Here is a 20,283-nt window from a genome sequence, read left to right on the forward strand (position 1 = left end):
CAATGTCCTAGAGGCAACACAAAAGACATAAGTCAGTCTTTTGACTTCATTTTGCCTTCAGTACATACATAAGCAACAGCATTACGGCACACAGAAAAAGAATTAATTAAGACAGCAAATTCAAGTTATATCTTCCATCCTTTGTCCTAGAGGCAACACAGGGGAAACAGGCCAAAGTCTTTTGACTTCATTTTGCCTTGAGTACACACATGGGCAATAGCATTGCGGAACTCAGAAAGAGAAGAAAGCAAGTCAGTTTTAAAGTTTTATACTTCTCATCCGAAATAAAATCTCGTATACAAATTTAAACTTTGTCTTTACCATAGTACATATAAAGGTAAAATATCATGGCTGTTTATCCGGCAGTCTATAAAAAGTACACAGCCTGCTTATGTCCTAAAGGTAACACAAAGGAAAAGTCAAAAGAAAGGCCACACAATCAACATGCAGGAGACACAAAGTAAACAGAAAGGAAAAGTTCACTTTCATAAGGGTATTTTGGCGAAATAAAGAACTACGTGATGCTCGTCGGTTTTGCCCTCACACCTGATTACAGAAAAACATTGTCGAGCTGCTAAATGGGTCGCATCAGTTGTTGGTCACGTTCGCTACATTCTACCCTGTTCCGAACAGGTGCAGCATTTTTGTTGTTTCTGTTGTTGTACGCACTTCTAGAGGCTCCTGTGCATCTTTGCACTCAGCTGTATCGGCCAAAGCTCTCTCAACAATGTTGGCGTCGGAGAGCATTCTGCTAACGGGAACTTCAGCCTGGTACTACTTAAATTAGTCGTTCGCGACCGCGTTCGGCGCGTAGTGGGAGCTAAGCGTTACATTGGCGACCTTTGCACCTGCCTGTAGCGGACTTCGCCTTGTGTCCTCTCTCTCAACACTTCGAAAATCCGTGGTCCCCTGAAAAAAATAACCGTTTCGAGATAAAGGGGGCAATGATTGGAGGTAAACGCATGACGAAAAGAAGTTTATTTTTACCGGTATTTTCATATCCCCGAGTTCGAGCTAACGACGGATTACTATATATCCACGAAGTAGCACACCCCCGCGGTCGTAACTTCAGCGCGCTTTAAGCTCCCACTTCCTGCGGGCAATGTTTAAATGCATGAACGAATGCAACAACCAAACAGTAAGCTGATAAATCAATCAGTCACATAATCAAGCAACCAATTAAATACTTTAGGCGCAGCCACCGCGAAGACAGGGACACAAGGAAGACCGCCCAGGCCGCACGAGCACAGGACGTAAAGTGGTGGTTGATTGGTTAAAAAGCAGCAGAATACACATGAGTGCGCCTAAACCTGAAAGCGCCGTAACTTTTGACGCCTTGTTTCAAGCAGGAAGGTATTCTCTCGTGCTAACTTCTATGGTTGATGCAGCACAGTCGACAGTTTATTATCCTTCGCAAATAATTGCCGCGCGGGGAATTTAGGAACCATGCCATATCACCTTTTTGGAGATTTATAATAGCCAGTATCCACAACGAGGAAGAAAAGGCCAGAGGGGCATCTTCACGAACGTACAGGACAGTCCCCCGATTCCAGCGGGTGAAGCCGCATGCTCAGCGTGAGTTGTTTACGAGACATCGCGGCTGCTGGAAAGGCCCACCCTCGGCAAAAAAGAAAGAAATAGATACTGAACTTGTGCGGCCTTTGAAAAACGAGACCGTTGCTGCCGTTTTCGTAAAACAAAAGCGGGGAGAAATGACAGGGAGTGGCGGGTAGCTTGGCTACCTATCGGGCGGTTGGTACTGTTCTCCGCGAGGGCGGGGTATGGTTGCGGTTTATTTTTCTCCGGTGCCCCTGCACTCTGCATTTTCCGCACAACCCCGCCATGCCAGCAACGCTAGCGTGATTTAGCGAACAATGGGCGCCACTCGGTGCCAACGGCGCCCGGGCAGGGCGCCAGCGTATGGATATCCCGCCCGCATACTGTCCAAGGCAGCACCCCTTCTAATCCGACCCGCCGTGCATAAAATGGCGGAGCTGGAGCTGCCGTATTCCTTTAGGTAAAAGGAAGGGGCTGGTGCTTGTCCAAAACCTTGAGATAAAACGGGTAGAATGCGGGCCAGTGCTAGACGCACCAGCCTACAACGCTAGAAAGGCTAAGTGTTAGTGATTTTTAAGCCATAATCCTGAAATGTGGGTACAAGACCCCGCTATAAAGAGACCATGGTCTTGAGGAACGGTACTGTGAAATATTGAAAGCAAGAAAAAGTTCTGCCCTCTAGCAAAAAAAAAAATTTCAATGAACAATACCGGTCAGACATAAACAAAGGCTAAAATATATACCGCGGCGTTCACGCCGATTTGCATGAATACGACGGCGCTTCAGACCAGACTCGACAGGGGGGCCCCCTTGGCGACTTTTACTCAATTTGCATCAAATGGAGCTTCTGATCCTGCCAGAGGTCAAGAAGTTCCTGCGAGTTTGTGAGCCACCGCTAGAACCCAGCTCTGTCATTAAAGCTTCAGACAGTGATGCTAGTGTACTATGGGTTGAATTGCAGCGGATTGAGGGAACATTTACACCTCGAAGTCAGCGTTAGAATTTGTATGACGTCTTTTACGCTCTTTCGGTGAAAACATTCGTTTTTTTGAGAGTGGATGTATTATTGAATGCACGTTTGATATTGAGGCTGCCGCATTTCCGCAGTACCGCAACCTCTGAAATAACCAAAAGAAGAACGGACTTCGGGTGTAGGGTGGGGACCTCATTGAATCAACAGCCTAAAGGAGATTGGCTTAAGAAATCTCACCACTAATAAAGCCATGTTAACTTTTACAGGTTTTATTCCCTTCCCCCGTGCGCACGGTTAAAAATCTTTAGGGTAACGCGGCGATTCTGCATTTGTGGCTATCAGAAAGAGAAACCGTACTAGCGACATATCGAGTACTAAGATGTAGCGGTTTGAAGACCAGGAAGAAATAAGGAGAATGAATTGCCTTAATCTGCTAGGGCACGCCGGATAGTTAGCCGGAAAACACGACCGGTGTTGCCGAATGAATGACATGGTCGCGGCACGGAATCAATTCGCTAAAAGTAGTTTTCTGGTCATGCGTTTCATTCCCTCTGTAATGTGTTTCCTGTCCTCTGGCTTACCACGGATGCATCGTCACGGCCATCTCGTGTGGACCTTTCATATAAAGGACGCATATCGGCGGGCCATTGGTTGCAATATCATGGCTGAATGAAAGCTCGACACACTAGGTTTCTGTAATATTCAAGGCTGAAGTTATATTCAAATTTTTTAAAACCCCGAGCTGTTTAAACTTTTTCCTGTCTTGTAGATCATTAACAAGAAGTTCTGCTGGGCAAAGTTGAGAGGGTGAAAATGATAGGGTAAGAAATGGTAGAGAAACTGGCGAGGGGACGAGGAGCCCACACGCAGGTGTTGATAATGCGCTCCCCAAGAGAAAAAAATTATAGCCGTTTCAGTCAAGGGGAAAGCCGTCGACAGTGCACAGCAGTGATTCGTCGTAAAAGGCTGTGGCGCCGTTATCCGCTCACTGCTACCAGCCATCACACTCTTCGCCTCCCTGTCTAACTCCACTCTTCATGAATTGAACGGAGCTTTATCGAATGCAAATAAAATTTCACGCCTTCGCACTACTCGCGCGCCATCTACCTTGAACAGCGCGAGCAGGAATGCCTTACAGCGCAGTTTGGAGTGCGTCGGTTTTGGCGGATATGTTTTTTCCTTACTATGGTAAAAACCAACCAGGTGGGCGTTCCTAACTAAGTGGACGCGGGGCGACTTGTTATGTACACAGATGTCATCTCAAATGTAGATGCAGTTTTCTTTGCGTTAAACAACGGAGAGATGTATGACAAGCGCCAGCGGTTCAGGAATTTCGAAAGGTTTGACTATATAAACCGTTTCTTTTTCAAAGCCTCTCCGTTATCTGGCTGCGCTGCCTGATTCCGGCAGTCACTTGACATTTTGGCAGTGAGCTACAACGACAAGGCAAGCCCCTAAAGTGCTCGGCACTTGAAAAGCTTCCCGTGGTTCTGGCCGAACCTGGGTCGCTCGCGTTATGAAACCGGCGTCCATTCAATTGCGCCATCATCGCATTAGACGCGCACAGCGTTTCCTTCGGGTTCGTAGAGCGGGCGTTGTCTTTTTACTTTGTCGGAGCTAAAGGAGACTTCGGCTTTAGAATTGGGAAGCTTGAATGTTGGACTATAAGAGCTTAGATTACGTATTTTTATTCAACTCAGCTTGCTTCGCGAAAGCTTCGCCTTTTAACCGTTGTTCTGTTAAGAAAGTTACAGACTTAAAAAGAGCCAATTTGAAGCTAGGGAATTCATGCAGCCCCGCGGTTTCCTCAGTCTTTGCTTCGAAATTGCGAAGGCTCCCGATTTTTTTTGTTCACACCGTGAGGACGATAGCTGGCTCGGACGAAAAGTGAAAACGTTTCCACATGAAGCAAACCGACCGTTTTAAACGCGGTATACACGGCATTCCGAACGCATTCCTAGTTGTATACGAGGAATGGTGATCACAGTATCTTTGCGTTATTTACCCAAATTAGTTGAGCCTAGGGCAAGTTCCAGAAGAATGGAAATATCGTAATATTGCTCCAGTACCAAAAACAAATGAATCGTTCACTATTGCATTATACAGGCCAATCTTTGCACTATGTATTTGCGCAAAGGTTCTTGAACATGTTATCTTTATCACCTGTCAAAGTTTCTTGAAAATAACAATTTATTTATTCCCGCCAGCACATATTTCAATGGGGTTGTCTACGACAATGTAGTTACTGTAAACACTACATGATCTTGCAGCATTATTAGATAACCGAAGCCAAGTTGACATTATTTTTTTTAGATTTCGAAAAGGGTTTTGACAGCTAAGCGACCAAACGTTACTTATCAAGCTTTATTCAATCTTCAAAAATGCGCAGTTCGTCGGATTGATAAAATTCTACCTTTCTTCCCGAAGCCAGGACGTAAACATTGGAGTCGCATGCACCAATCCACGGGCTTCAATCTGGTATACCACAAACTTCTGTACTCAGGCCACTACACTTTTTTATTGTTATTAATGGCGGTCTCCTAGATTTACCAGTAAATATTAGGCTTTTTGTAGACGCCTGCCTACTTTACCAGGATACTTTACTATGAAGAAGATGCATCATGTTTCCCAGAAAGCTGGCGCAATGACGTTGGGTACAAATAAGTTTTTTTTTTGTTTTACCACAGTTATTCCGTTATATGGTAATTTGGTTATTGTGCGATGGGGCCCTATTCAAATTATTTCTAATGGTATGTTTACCTAGAAGCATCAGTAAATAAACAGTTTGTTAGAATATCAATCTTCTCAACTGGTGGTTTCTGGTGTTTGATGTAATACCTTAAATAACGTGGCAAAAGAAAGCGCTCTTATGATATTTTCAACAACATTACGTATTGACACCGAATTTTTAACATAAGGGGTACCAAAAACGGGTCGCTTTTCCCGTAACGTGCTAAGCTACGTAACGTCAGCGAAACACTATTATGCATTCTTTCCTGTCACTGATTCCTTACGATCGACGAGAACATAATTCTTATCATGGTAGTTTCAACCCTGCTAAAACAGGTATAGCTAAAACTACTTCGACAACAGTTGTGCGTTTGTGATTGTCTTGTGCACTCGCGAAGAGGCATACCCCCCCCCCCCCCCCCGCATTATGCAACGAATACAATGCAGGCTTTTTAAAACTAAGAAGTGTTTGCATTGAAATTTACTGAACACGTCAAGTGCGCAGGACGACTGTTGGCGTTACGTGCTTTGGTTAAATGGACAGACTTTGATACAACCTAATTTGCCTTTCTCAAAGACAACCAACCATTCGCAAGGGCATGTATTCCTCACCAAATAGATCAAGTTTGTCTTTGAGAAATTGCACAACACTTTTTATGTGTCACATTTGGTCAAAACTGGATATGGCGAAATCCCTGAAAACCTCCATTAGACAGCTTTCATACGCGGACTTTTTAGAGATACAAAGACGCCAGGATACAGCAGCGCACTAGCGAAGGGAATGCACCCTGTCTATCCCGTCACCGGCGGGTTCACTTCGGCGAGGATGTTGACTTTGATGGGATCGGCTTCCCAAATGGGACAAGTTCCGCGAATTGGCGAAGCCTCGCATGCAGAACGTCGATGCAGCAGACGCATTCCCTTGGGACTTAGGCACGCGCTCTTCACCGATGACCTCCGAGTCTTCGCGGTCGACCTTCGTGCTCCGTTCTTGCCTCTGTGAGCCCACTCACGCACGGGCCCGCACGCGGGATTAGGCCCAGTCGTGCTAAGTTGAACCATATCTTGGAGTGGAGTGCTAGTCCTTTTCTCGGCACCATGTAAATGTTTGGCCTGCGGAGACCCAGTGTGCTGAATAGTACGGCGAAAGTCGTATATTTATTTATTTATTTATTTATTTATTTTCGATACTGCCAGTCTCAGATGAGTCCAAAGGAGAAGGGCATCTGTTCGTGGATACAGAATACACCGATTACAGTTTCCCATCTTACAGCGGCATATTTTTTGAGACAATGTCGAAGAGAACACAGGCTGGAGGCAGAAATTCCTTAAGGAGGCTCGAGGCCTTTACAAAATTCAAAAGGTACATTTTGAAAAATGACGTTTTTACATACAAACACTGAACGAGTTCGTACATACTTACAGACGGCATACGGCATATAAGACAGTTCTACTCATCAAGCAGACATAACAACGCTAGTTGCACGCAAACACAAGAGCACCAGCAATAATGCATCACAAAAAACATTCACTCCCGTACCCTAAAGCCAGTTATTGAAAGAGGAAAAAGAAATTCGTTCACGCAAAAGTGAACGGGAACATTTATACACCACAAATAACCGCCTGGAAAACGGTAATACGGCTCATCCAAGGAGAAATAGATAAGAAAGAAACTGGAAAATTATTTACAGCTTCAAAATACACTTGTTTTAAAGAACACGAAAACTTACCGTCGTTGTCAACAAAAATGCTACTAAAGAGGCCCCCGCTTGCGTGAGCTGTTTTACAGCTCAAGGCATTAAAAAACGAACGTCGCGGTGCGTGTTCTGTCAGCACGATGTCACCGCCAAAGTCGCACGCATCCAAAACGTGATTTAGATGTGATGACGTGATGTGAGTAAACCAAAAACACTAGAGCAGAGCTCTGATTCTTCAAAGCTGTCGCGTGTAGTGCGGCACATAAGCCTTTCGAAGTATTTGCTACGAAAACGCGAAGATACGCAAGTGAAAAAAGAGACGCAGACACGATATAGCAGCACAAAAATCTGATAACCACTGAAATTCCCCTTTAAAGGACGCAAGCTGACTTGAGGCCACTAGAAATATTTTATTTGCACGCGCGATAAGCGCTGTCTTTGATGTTTACCCAAGGTGCTTCCTGCATACTTTACCTTCGCGAACAAAGTATTGCCGCAGTAAGTACTGGCAGGTCATAATTCTGAAAGCTGGTAACAGCGTGGTAGGAAATACTAATGCAAAAACTAGAAAATCAGCATTTGTTTTTTAGAAGTCATTTGAGTTTTTTCCTTAACTCATGTTTTCCTCCTCGCAGAGAAGAAACTGAAGAGACAATAAATAAAGGTGACCATGTATTCTAAGTGGAAAAACTATTTTCATACAACAGTTACTAGAATGGTGCGTTTTTACCCTTGCTTGGTATTCTCTAGAATGAAGTGCCTTACATTTTAAGGCAACCTGTAGTCTGGTGTGTACTTCAAAATAAACTTTATATGCATTGCAGCTCAAAACCGGCAAAAAGATATGGACAAAAAGCTATTAGTGAAAGTAGAAATCACTGAAGCAGCAAACGAAAGGACAACTAATAAATTATGGCCGGCACAAGGCCTGCTTGCCGTACTTTCAGAATTGTAGAGTTTGCGCCATTGTTACTGAGCTGCAATTCAATTATCATCGTCGCATCATCATGAGTGATTGAAAAACCATACAATGTGAATAGCAGGATCAATGGCACATAAAGTTGTATTTCGATATGTTCGCGTAGCGTAAAATGTAATAATTGTTTAGCTCAGAATTGCCACAAAAAATTCCAGAGTAGTAATATTTTTAAATATAGGGGGTCCTCTTTCTGTGAGATTCTATCTGCATTTCTAAAGTTCATTTGTATGATTAGACATAGGTGTAGAAAATTATTTAGCAAATATGCACTTGGCTACCCGTGTGAAATACCACCGTGGTGCCCCTATGGGATAGCAAAGCAATCACATCGCAATTGCCTCAGCAGCTATCATCGATATAATATCTGTGCCAGCGCAGAACAAATACGCGATGAATTTGGCGGTTTGGGGTACATAATTTCTGAGGATTTAGAAAAACGATAAGGTAAAAGAAGACATTGAGACAAAACTTGTCCAGCAGCTTTCTTTTGAATTTAACTGAAAGGATTATTGCACTCCCAATCTTAACAAACTGCCTCACTGACACAAGTTACAAGCCTTGTTCTAGCTTTGAACTGGGTCGCATCCTATGCGCTTTTGCGCAAACGCAAGCGCGAGGCCTTTACTGTGAGCCAGAATCCCAAAGCAGTTTCTCATGGCATACGACAGCTGGCGACAATAGAGTGATAGTAATTAAACGGACATAAATTGTGGATGAATTTGGCTTGAGTACAACAAGAATAAAAGGGGAATGTATATGCTCCCTGAAAGATGCCCCATATACATTTAGAGCTGTATATTATCATTTATCTTGTCATGTATCTCGACAAACACGGGCGCCATTACGTGTCCGTCAATCTCGTCTGTTTCTTCGCACTTTCTTTCCGAGATGGATTGAAACGAACACGCGTAGGCCTGAGTGGCATGGACGGGACGCAAGCAGGCGTTCGCCTTTAGTCGCCGGTACGCCTAGAAAATTTTCGTTGTTTCGAATCCCTCTTCGGTTTGGATGTACCTTACAGTGTCGTCAGAAAGGCCGGGTAGTGGCTTCTTTTACTGCAGAAACAACGGAGATAAATGTAATTAGAAACGCCTGTTTTTTTTTACTAATTTTAAAAAAAGCTGTCATCGTTTGTCAATGAGAAAAGGGTGAAAAAACTAGGAAGGTGGCGTTTTTTTATTAAAAAGGTATTGGGCATTTACATTTTTTGTGTAGATAAATACCTATCGCCACTGTTTACCTGCGCCCTGTTTTTCTCCGATAAGAACGCCGAACCAAACACCGGGCTTCCGCCCGTATGTTGGGTAGAAAGGCTGCTGTTTTCCTACAATTGTTTTCCCTGGGAAGTGGAATTCACGGCTCGGCACATCTGGACAGCTTGTCAGGAGCCGAGATAGAACATGGCCTATTTGCATCCCAAAATTGGATAACCTGCCCCTGGTTCTTATCATGAATGTCTACTTATGAATGTTTGCTACCAGATGTGTTTCCTGCATGTGTAGCGCGTTAGTCAGTTATTTCCCTCTGTTGAAGTCCAAATATTACGTGCTGTACGTTCTACTGTTTGACGAACTCATTATGTCCTTGAAATAGTTTTGTGAAACGATTAGAATAGTGTGCATTACATTCGGGAAACATAAATTTTCCATAGCCTTATAAACGTGCTCATTCAGTGCGAAATTTCAGACGGAACTCAATCTATTGTGGCTGGAGGTTTAGAAGTGCACTGAGTAGGCCGCTGATATAATTTATGGTTCAAATCAAGACAATAGGTTACCAGTATGTTTCAATGTTTTGCGCAAAGCAAGCCATTTGCACTTTATGCACCTTTGGGAGGTAGCAAAAACAACAAAACATTGTAGAAAAATTGCTGGTTTCCTTTTCATCTGTGACCCCAAAGCATTCTGTTTGACTTTTCCATCATGATTGGCCGCAGACGAATAACTGGGACTTGCTCCTGTACTATATGGTGAAAACAATTTCAAATTTTATTAGGATAAATCCCAATCAAAATAAATCTCTGAGCACAATCTTGTTAATGGCTTTCAACATAGCCCATATAGCAATCATGTGGGAACAAATAATCAGGCAACCCTCTAGGCATAAGAATACCTCGCTTTCCTTATCTTGGGGTTCAGTTATCAAGCTAATGTTCCTCATACAATTTTTGCTAGTAAACATTTGTGAGTATAAAACATTTAAGACGACATTAGGGCATGTAGTTACTAGTTTTTTCCGCGTTTTGGCCGGAGGCCATCAAACGTTTGAGTTCCTGAAGAGGAAACTAATTTAAAAGCCATCTTTTTTGCAATAAAATAGGATAAATGTGTTTCCGGATTTACCACTTGGAAATCTTCGTACTTCAGCTTACTCGTTTCTACCTGAGCGTCGTCGTTCCAACACCGTCGAATTTTTTTGAAATGCCACGAATGCCTCCTTTGTGAACAATATAATTATGTTAATCGGCACCTTTCCGCAGTTTCAAAGTCCTGGACGTCGAATTTCATCGAGGGCGGCACACCGCCACTATTCTAAACTGATTAAAATGCGCAAATGTGGGTTTCTATATATACATAAGGAACCTGCTTTGAGGTATGAAAAATTAAAAAAAAAACTTTGGACAACCAAATTTTGCCGCCTACAGCAGCAACACCACTAGAAATTGTGACATTTTTATCTAAGCCTATGCGGACGCATATTATGATATTACAATCAGGGATTGACCAGAACATTAATCTGAATGTCTCCACGGTCTCATGCTCTCTAATTACACACGCACGTGTGCGCAAGACCTTTTCCTAAGGTTGTGATTTTAAGGAAGGGCTCTGTGCAGCTGTCAGGAGTGAAGGTGCGAAGACGGCGGAGACGACGAAGAAGAGACTAAGCGAAAAATTTCTGGAAGCTGGTAGAGAAAGAAGAGGAACAAGGAGAAGAAAGGGGAAGAGCGGGTGGAGGGAGATCGTGGTTCGAGGCGACCGAAGGAGGCGGGACCTGAGGTCTGGGAACCCGCAAGGCACCAGCGGCATTGCCCCGTTGGCTTCCGCAAGCATTTGACGCGGGTGCTCCTGGGCAACGGCGGCTCCGCTCCGCTGGCTTCAGCACCGGCTTGCACGAGCACGCAAGCACCAGTGGCTTCACCCCACTGGCCCCGTCACCATCTTCACGGCGCTGCGCTGAGGGAGCCATCTCAGTGACAATGGACACCCCACTACCCCAACGATCCGGTGCAACGCAACGATAGAATGTGCGGTAGGGAAAGGGCATTTAAGAAACTATAGAGACCAATAGATATATTGAGAGGACACTATTTTAGTTCATGAACTGAAAGCCATTTGGGGTCTTTTTTGCACGTAATGTATTTCTAGCACTTTTATTGTATATTCCTCTCACATTCTTCTTCCTTAAAGTCTCATCTTAATTTGATCCGTTTGTGTCCGGAATCCATTCTTTTACCGAGGTGACGCGTGACAAAAACATTGGCGAGCCTGCCAGGATCCTTTTTCTCATTGTCACCTGTTTACCTCGGTAGAAGAGATGGATCTCGAAAAGTTAATGACATTGGCGAGTAGCTTGGGGTTGACTAAGAAAGAGATGTTGGACCTGTATGAGAGGGAAAATCAGAGACGGAGAGAGGAAAGAGCAGCAGTGCGGGACGCGAATCGAGAAGAGGAAGAGAGAGCGAAGCGCATGGCGGATGTAGAAAAAGAAAAGCTAGCCCAAGAGAAAGAGTTGGTCGAGTTAAAGCTACGTTTAGCAAATGCCAGTGCATCAAACCAAAGTGGTGAACAATCCCCTGTATCTCCAGTACCACAGACGACCAAGAGTCCGGAAATTTGCCCAAGAAAGCTAATGGCTCCTTTTGATGACAAAAGAGATGACCTCGATGCTTATCTCCATCGCTTCGAACGAGTAGCACTAGGGCAAGGTTGGGAGAAGAGTCAGTGGGCGACAGCATTGAGTCTCTGTCTGGTTGGCGAAGCACTTAGTGTCTTCGAAAGAATGCCGGCATCAGAGTCTATAGACTACGACACTGTAAAGACAGCATTGCTGCAAAGATTTAGACTTACAGCCGATGACTTCCGTGAGAAATTTCGCAGCGCAAAGCCAGAGGATGCGGAGACAGGAATACAGTTTGTTTCACGTCTCATGAGTTGCTTTGATCGGTGGTTGGAGATGTCCAACACAGAAAAGACGTATGAAAAACTTCGAGAGCGAATGGTGGCGGAACAGTTTCTCGCGTGTTGCAACTCCAAGTTGCCAGTACTTCTGAAGGAGCGCAGCTAAAAACCCTTGAAGAGATGACTACTGCCGCAGATCAGTACTGCGAAGCCCAGAGGCTTAAGAACTTGGTCAAAGTGAAGGAAGAGGGCATGGCTACCAGCATAGAATCACCGGAAAGTATGACACAAAGGTTCGCTCCGAGGGCTCCATCGCGCTGTTTCCTTTGCAATCGCGTAGGGCATCGTGCCGTTGATTTCCGAGTTGTTTCTAACTCGAGGCAAGCAGGATTTGCCCCAGAAACTCGACGCCATCCCTCACATACATCACGCACTTTAAGCAGACGACATTACCATATGGACAGACACAGACTCCATGGGAAACATCGAAGACTACCTTCAACAGGCTACCGACGTCGTTCACAACTATGCCTCCTCCGTGGGACGTCAATGCTCCCCCCAAAAATCTGAGCTTGTCATAATCCGTAAACATCCGCCTGCTCTACAGAAAGAACCAGTCTGCATCCACCTCGACGGCCATACTGTACGGCCCGGCTCCTCCCTTAAGATTTTAGGCCTCACCATCCAGGCCAATACACCCAACCATGAAACTTTATCTAAGCTCTCCAAGGCTTTTAACCAAGTCTCCCACATGCTTCGACGTGTTTCTAACCGCCACCGTGGCATGAAGGAAAAAGACATGGTCCGACTGGTCCAGTCTCTACTTATTTGACGTGTCACGTATGTCGCACCGTACCTTATCCTCACCAAAAGTGACACTGACACCATTGACCGGCTTATACGGAAAGCATTCAAACAAGCGGTAAATCTTCCTATGAACACCTCCACGGCCCGTCTTTTACAACTGGGCCTCCACAACACGGTGTCAGAACTTATTGAAGGCCATTTATCTAGTCAACATCTCCGTCTCACCCAAACACCTGCGGGCTTAGCCCTCCTGAAGAGTCTTCACGTCCCATGCCAATCTACTGCCTCTCAGCCCCTCCCTCATAACTGGAGAAGTGTTATCCGGGTCCGCCCCTTGCCAAAAAATATGCACCCGGACCTACAGCCCGGCCGCCGAAAAGCGCAAAGTCAAGTGCAGGAGACCATCTATGGAAAGCGTACAGATGTCTCTTACACGGACGCTAGCACCTACCCCAACGGACAGCATCAAGTAGCCGTAGTCACCACCAAGACCGCCCTCGTAGCTTCAGCAACAATCGAGACGTCGTCAATATCGATTGCCGAAGAGTTCGCCATCGCATTAGCCCTCATTCATACGAAGAACCCCGTAATCATCACAGATTCTCAAGCAGCCTGCAGAAGCTTTCTAGCCGGAAGGGTGGCCCACTCAACTTTAAAACTACTGTCTTTGCATCAACCCTGCCGGAAAGTCACCCTCGTTTGGACTCCTGGCCCCTCCTCACTGACGGGCAATAACTTTGCTCACCAGCAAGCCTGCGCCCTGTCCCTCCAGGCTACTGAGGATACCGAACCGTCCGTCCCTCTACTGACTTTTCAAGACATCACTCAATATTACCGGTTCGAACGACAGCACTTCCCTCCTCCGCATCCCAAACTCTCAAAAGAAGAAGAATCCCTACTTCGCCTACTGCAGAGCAATACCTTCCCTCACCCAGTACGCCTCCATCGCATGTTTCCCACGCAATTCCCGGCCACATGCAAGTTCTGCTTACAACCCGGTACTCTTCCCCACATCATATTAGAGTGCAAGCACAACCCCAACCTCCCCCCTCTTCCATCCCCCCTTCCCACCCCTGAGCTGTGGGAGAACCTGGTGACCAGCAGCGATCTGGACGTCCAGACACGTTTGTCCTCCAGAGCGAAGGCTGCCGGCTCATCGCATGGCTTCCTGGAATAAGGAACCACTCCCACTTTACCGGCTCAATAAAATGTTTCTCACTCACTCAACTTGCCAGGTGTGTAAGAGAAGAGGGCATGCACCAGCAGAATGCCGTTTTCAAAACCAAGAGACGTCAGCTTGTGCAATAAAAGCGAACGAGTTCGGCCCAGCCCCGCCAAAGACAATCACAAGCACCAAAGAAAAAGAGACAACACTTAGAGAAGGAGAGGATCGGGCGACACAAGGATGGCAAATGCCTGTTGTAGATGGCGAACTGCAGGGAGAGCGAATCTCAGTTCTCCGGGACACCGGAACGAACACGGTATTGGTGAGGACGAGCCTTGTCACGGAAAACGAGTTTACTGGGAAGGAGGCACAAGTGGTTCTGGTAGATGGAACGGTACGGTGCTGGCCGGAAGCTATCATTCAAATTTCGACCCCTTACTACACGGGAGAGTTAATACCCAAATGTGTAGATGAACCACTGTTTGACTTGATTCTGGGTAACGTGAGAGGCATTAAGGAAGTGAATGACCCTGACACAAAATGGACGAGCAAGTTAGCGGATATGAATGGAGAACGAAGACGCCCAGATGAAGAACGGAAAAAGGATAAAGAAACAACAAAAGCAATCATTTCAACCCCAATAATGTCTATGACAGCGCGTGCAATGGCCGCAATTGAGAAAACAGAACCGCTACATGAACTCGCTGATTCAAGCGCTCTAGCGTTGGGCAGGTCACCCGAGAGAATCACCCGACAACAAAAGAAGGATTCATCTTGGAGAAATTGGTGTGAACAAGCTCATTGCGAAGATCGCCGGCGACATTTCCAAAGTATAAGAAGACGAGGTTTGAGCGCAGATAACAGCAAAAGCCGTGCATATGGCAACCAGTCTCAACGAGGCAGAGAATTTTGTCAAGATGAAGTCGCACAAGGAGGTCATCGTTACCGGAGCGAGGATGAAACCTACAGTGGACCATGAAAATCTTATAACCAAGTAGAACACCGAAGGGGATCGCGAGTAATGGTTCTACAGAGCGCAGCAAACGGTCGGCTCAAAGTTCGTGGCGCAACTCAAGGACGTTACCAAGCTTGCTGGGAAAGGGGAGATGCAGGTCAACGGACTGAAGAACTGCGAGGACAGAAAGAGTTTCGAGGAACAGGGTGTTTCAACACAAAACAGTACCTTGTCGAAAGACATTATGCCGGACGAGCTTATGGACGCAAATACAACGGCTTTTCGAGACAAGGCGGTCTAGATCGTAGAGATGGAGTTTGCCAAGGATGTAAGAATAGAAGGAATCCCTAGCTAGCAGAATAGTGTGTATTGGTAGATTAGTGAAGTAGTAGTGTATTTTTATGAATGTTCAAAATGAGAAAGATGTGTTAAATTAGCAGGTGAGCAGTGCACTAGATAAACCACAATATAATGCTACAGCAGATTTTATGAGTGGAGTGCCGTGATTACCCAATCAGCAGTATGTGTATTAGGCATTGCTAGCATAATACGTTACAGAAAGAATGGTTTTGTGTACTTACACTAACGCGCACGGAAAGTGACACTTGCGTGAACTTTTCAGTGATTAGACCTTAGTGTGAAAGCTGTGGCCCTTAGGACTGAACTGAACTGTTCTGTGAGAAAGTGATTGGCTATGATTTGTGATATGAGTGTGGGTCATCGACGTCAAAGTGGGAGCAGTTTTTCATGAAAAAACTCTTGAAGACGGGGGCAAATGTCAGGAGTCAAGGGGCGAAGACGGCGGAGACGACGAAGAAGAAGAGACTAAGCGAGAAATTTCTGGAAGCTGGTAGAGAAAGAAGAGGAACAAGGAGAAGAAAAAGGAAGAGCGGGTGGAGGGAGGTCGTGGTTCGAGGCGACCGAAGGAGGCGGGGCCTCAGGTCTGGGAACCCGCAAGGCACCAGCGGCACTGCCCCTTTTGCTTCCGCAAGCATTTGACGAGGGTGCTCCTGGGCAACGGCGACTCCGCTCCGCTGGCTTCAGCACCGGCTTGCACGAGCACGCACGCACCAGTGGCTTCGCCCCACTGGCCCCGTCACCATCTTCACGGTGCTGTGCTCAGGGAGCCATCTCAGTGACAACGGATACCCTGCTACCCCAACGATCCGGTGCAACGCAACGACAGAATGTGCGGTAGGGAAAGGGCATTTAAGAAACTATAGAGACCAATAGATATTGTAGTTCATGAACTGAAAGTCATTTGGGGTCTTTTTTGCACGTAATGTATTTCTAGCACTTTTATTGTATATTTCTCTTACATTCTTCTTCCTTAAAGTCTCATCTTAATTTGATCCGTTTGTGTCCGGAATTCATTCTTTTACCGAGGTGACGCGTGACACCAGGTATACTCTATAAAATGCGTGCCTGCATCATTAAAATCGTTGCACCTTTAAAGCTTACATAACCCAGCAGGCTCAACCGATCGAGCAGCAGACAATTTACAACGTAATGTGGTCCGCTACCGCTGAGTATAATCATTTCTCCTAACCGACACGCAAGGGCAAGACCTAAGAAAGACTAAATATTTTCCAGCGTGTCAAAACTATTGCAGCAAATTATATTTCCATTCATGACGCCAAAGAATGAATAGCGTGCCCAACGTTCTTTGAAATAAAACTTATGGCTCACACAATTTAAAGCCGAATTCGGTAGGTTGACAAAAAATGTTCTCCCTAAAATTTTATCAAAAGCAAAGGTTCTTTTCTGTCCGCTTCAAGTAATGCAAATTTGTATTTTACGCCGCAATAAAAAAGCGTTTCTTTTAATGAATTTGACTTGTTTAATGAAAAGAAATAAACAAATTGAAGTAGAGGTAATAACATCGTCACACACCTATCTACCTCACGTAAATATAGGCCAATAGCTCTGAATGTAGGTACTACATCTGTGCCGTAACTGCAACAGAATATTTTTCTCTGTATTTTTTATTCAACTGATGATCTTTATACTTTAAAGGACACGTCCCACGGTCATCATTATAATACAATTTTGGGACGTTTCCGATCATAGATTTAATAATTTACGACCATGGCGAATATTTAGCTCATTAGGCCATTAAAAGTTTTTTGTAGTACAAAAATAATTTGTGGTTTTCTTAAAACCTACATCTTGATCCAAGACAATAAATTAGCTCGTAGCGAAAGTATTTTCAGATTTAATGGTCATTTTGACAAACCAGAATTGCAGTTTCCGTACTTGCCGCGTCGTCATGCCCTGTGTAGAATCGAGCCCCTTCTTTTTCATAGCGCCCTGCTCCGAAACGCAACGAGGGTGATGTTTAATGCAAGAGGCATCCTCTAAGAAGTCTTGCCCAGGAAACTAGCAGTTTTGGTTTTCCCCTGAAGGCGCTAGCGAATACTTTCTATGGTGTCGTCAAATGACGACACCAGGGCTTTAAACGGATGACTTCGCCGCTTTGAACAGCTTCGCTTTCGTTTTCTGGTCGCGGCGCAGTTAATTATTTTTAGCAATGAACTACGTCAATCAAACCTCTGCGTGTACTTGATTTAGATTTTTGGGTGCAATTACACGTCTTTCCATTCTTTTTCCATCCCCATTTTTTTCCTGTTTACTTGTTAAACCACTTTTTTTTGCTTTTTTCTCTTTCAGCCAGTCGAAGCTCTGCTTATCTTAACAATTATCGCGCAGTGTGGTCTTCTTGACGCCCCTCAATCAACGACGTAGGGCCCGTAATTTGGCGTACCAATCAAACAGGGCCCCCGTTTAATGCTCATTAAGGTAACATTTAGTAACAACATAACATTTTATGCCACTTCCAACTCAGTTCTCTTTATTGCAGGCACCGCTTCTTTTTTCACTTTCGACGATATGTCTGCATCGTGTTCCAACAATTATTGAGCGTCTTCAAACTTGGGGTACGTCTTGTCATTGCACCACTTGTATAGGGATGCAGCAGCTCGTGTACCGAAAAAAAAGATATGCGGTACGGAATCGCGGTTAATTTGCGAGGCATCGCGGGTTTTGTGCTAAATGTGACGGAGGCGTAGTGTACCGACATTTGTGAGCACAATGTATTGGGCAGAATGTGTGGAGACATTTAATTATGGCGTCTGCATGTGTTGCCGTCATGCCTGTCTGCTGTAAAAGGGATTCCATTAACCTGGCGGAGCAAATCACATTTACGCGACGATTGACATTTTTTAAAATAAACATTTTCACATGCACTATAGTATGGTGGTGCGTGCTTCTATTGTTAGCTGGGGCTACGGCGGAAAGGAGCGGAAGCAGTTCACAAAAAAAAAAATTCGTAATGTACCAGAGTAGAACAATCTTCGGTTCAGGCAAAAGTAAATAATAATAACTTATATTAACTCTTAACTATGACGTTTGCTCGCCACATGCGCGTCTACATATTTCAGTAGGCAGCAGTCATGGTGTCGAAAACGACATTGAATGACATGGCAAGAAGTTTCAACTGATGCGATTCGACTTTGCAGTATTTTGGGGGTGGGTTTCTTAGGCAACAAACTAAAAAGCTTAATATTCATTATCTTTATGATGTGTCTAACGTTTACCACGATGTTTCTGGCTCACATGGACATGCATATATTTATGTTATGAGCAAAGCAGATTTCAAGAGTTTTGTTTAAACTTAATAAATTTTCTCAAATAAAACTTTGAAATTTAGTGTCGACTCAAAAAAAATATCCTTATTTGTTGATGGACCGCCACCAGGGGGCCAACGCCACCGCACACGAGTCGCTTCGGCTCCCGTTTATTTCGCTACAATAGCGTACCCTTTTCTCTGACCATCATACGGCAAGAACCAGCAGTTCCGGCACGTTGTCTGGAACACGTGGACGCCCGGCTGACCCCCCAGGCTCAAACAGGTCAGAGATATCGACCACTTCATGGTCTCCCTTCTCGCCGGCTACGCTGGGCCTCGTCTCCAGGCCTAGCGACACCGCTGCGTCTATCATGTCACCTACCGCCACAACGTCGGAACCGGGAGACGCTTCGACGTCCCACCAGACATCCCACGCCGCTATGGAGTTTGATGAGCTAAGTGGCCGCACAATTCCCCCAGAAAATCCTTGGAAGACGGTGCTCGCCGCCCGCTCTAAACCACCTGAAGCCAAGCAGCCACCCCGCCATCTATCGTCAGCCTCCAAGCAGCCGCCCCGCCATCTACAGGAAGATCCAAAAACAGGTGCAACCACGCGAGTCGCCCCACCACCTCGACTACCAAGCAACCACTACATAGTCATTTACCGCCCGCGCTCTGGTGTGAGTATAGCGTCCTGGGCTCCGCGAACACTTGCGGCAAGTCTCGCCGAATCAAGCGCCATTTCGAGGCAGCAGTTCCTCAACGAAGTTATTGTACAGGCTCAACCGGACCGCAACTTGCTGGTGGCAAGCACAGACAATGCTCAGCTGGCAATCGTGCTCAGTGAAATCACAACGATTCGCTTCGCAAGTGCAGACTACGAGGTTGCCCCGTACATGAAGCCACCACCCAACACCTGCCGTGGTGTGATCCACGGTCTTGAAGAGGACATCACCCAGGAAACCCTGCAAGAACTTCTAGAAGCCAACCGCCCACTCCTCCTCCACTCTCGGCTCATGGGACGCACCACATCTGCCCTCCTGACATTCAATGGCACCCGCGTCCCCTACTACGTCCGAGTTGGCTGTGTTCTCCATCGCTGCCGACCTTACCGCCGCGTCGTCCAGGTTTGCCAACTCTGCGGCGACGTTGGCCATCGCCAAGACATCTGCCCCCACCCGGACTGACCCAAGTGTCCCCGCTGTGACGCCGTCAACCCCGCTGCCCAGCATGACTGTACACCAATGTGCAAATTGTGCCAGCAACCCCACCTTACCGCCAGCAAGGAGTGTTCGAAACGAGTCCTGCCCACGCCCGCTCCGAAACGAGTGATCTCAACCACCATGAAGACTGGCCACAGAGATATACACCAAAACAAGGTGAGCTGGTCAGCCATAGTTGCGCATCCTGCCACTGCTCACACCTTCCCACCCCTGCCCACCACTAACTCTGCTAACACCCCAAAATTCCTCCCTACCACAAACACTTCCCCTATCTCCGCCACTCCCGAAATCACCCTGTCCTCCCAACTCCAGCAAACGCTACAAACACTACAACAATGCATGCAGCTCAGCCAACGCCTTGATGCCCTAGAAGACACAGCCCGCGGCCTAGCCTCCCGCACTCCATCTGAACCACCCATAGACGCCAAAGTAGAAAAGGTCTCAGAACGCC

The 20,283-nt window shown here is 45.8% G+C and overlaps 1 protein-coding gene across 1 annotated transcript in view; it reads right to left on the bottom strand.

The window, feature by feature from the left end:
* LOC144180038 (neural cell adhesion molecule 1-like) overlaps positions 1-18,982 on the bottom strand; it is a 189,808-nt gene extending 170,826 nt beyond the window's left edge. Inside the window, exon 1 of the mRNA XM_077708445.1 lies at positions 18,821-18,982. Within this exon, the coding sequence (XP_077564571.1) occupies positions 18,821-18,982 (162 nt within the window). The remainder of the gene's footprint in view (positions 1-18,820) is intronic.
* Positions 18,983-20,283: the final 1,301 nt, after the last annotated feature.

This window comes from Haemaphysalis longicornis, unplaced genomic scaffold (genome assembly GCF_048455015.1).
Source record: "Haemaphysalis longicornis isolate Haplotype H1 unplaced genomic scaffold, Haemaphysalis longicornis Haplotype H1 scaffold_4, whole genome shotgun sequence".
Taxonomy (NCBI): domain Eukaryota; kingdom Metazoa; phylum Arthropoda; class Arachnida; order Ixodida; family Ixodidae; genus Haemaphysalis; species Haemaphysalis longicornis.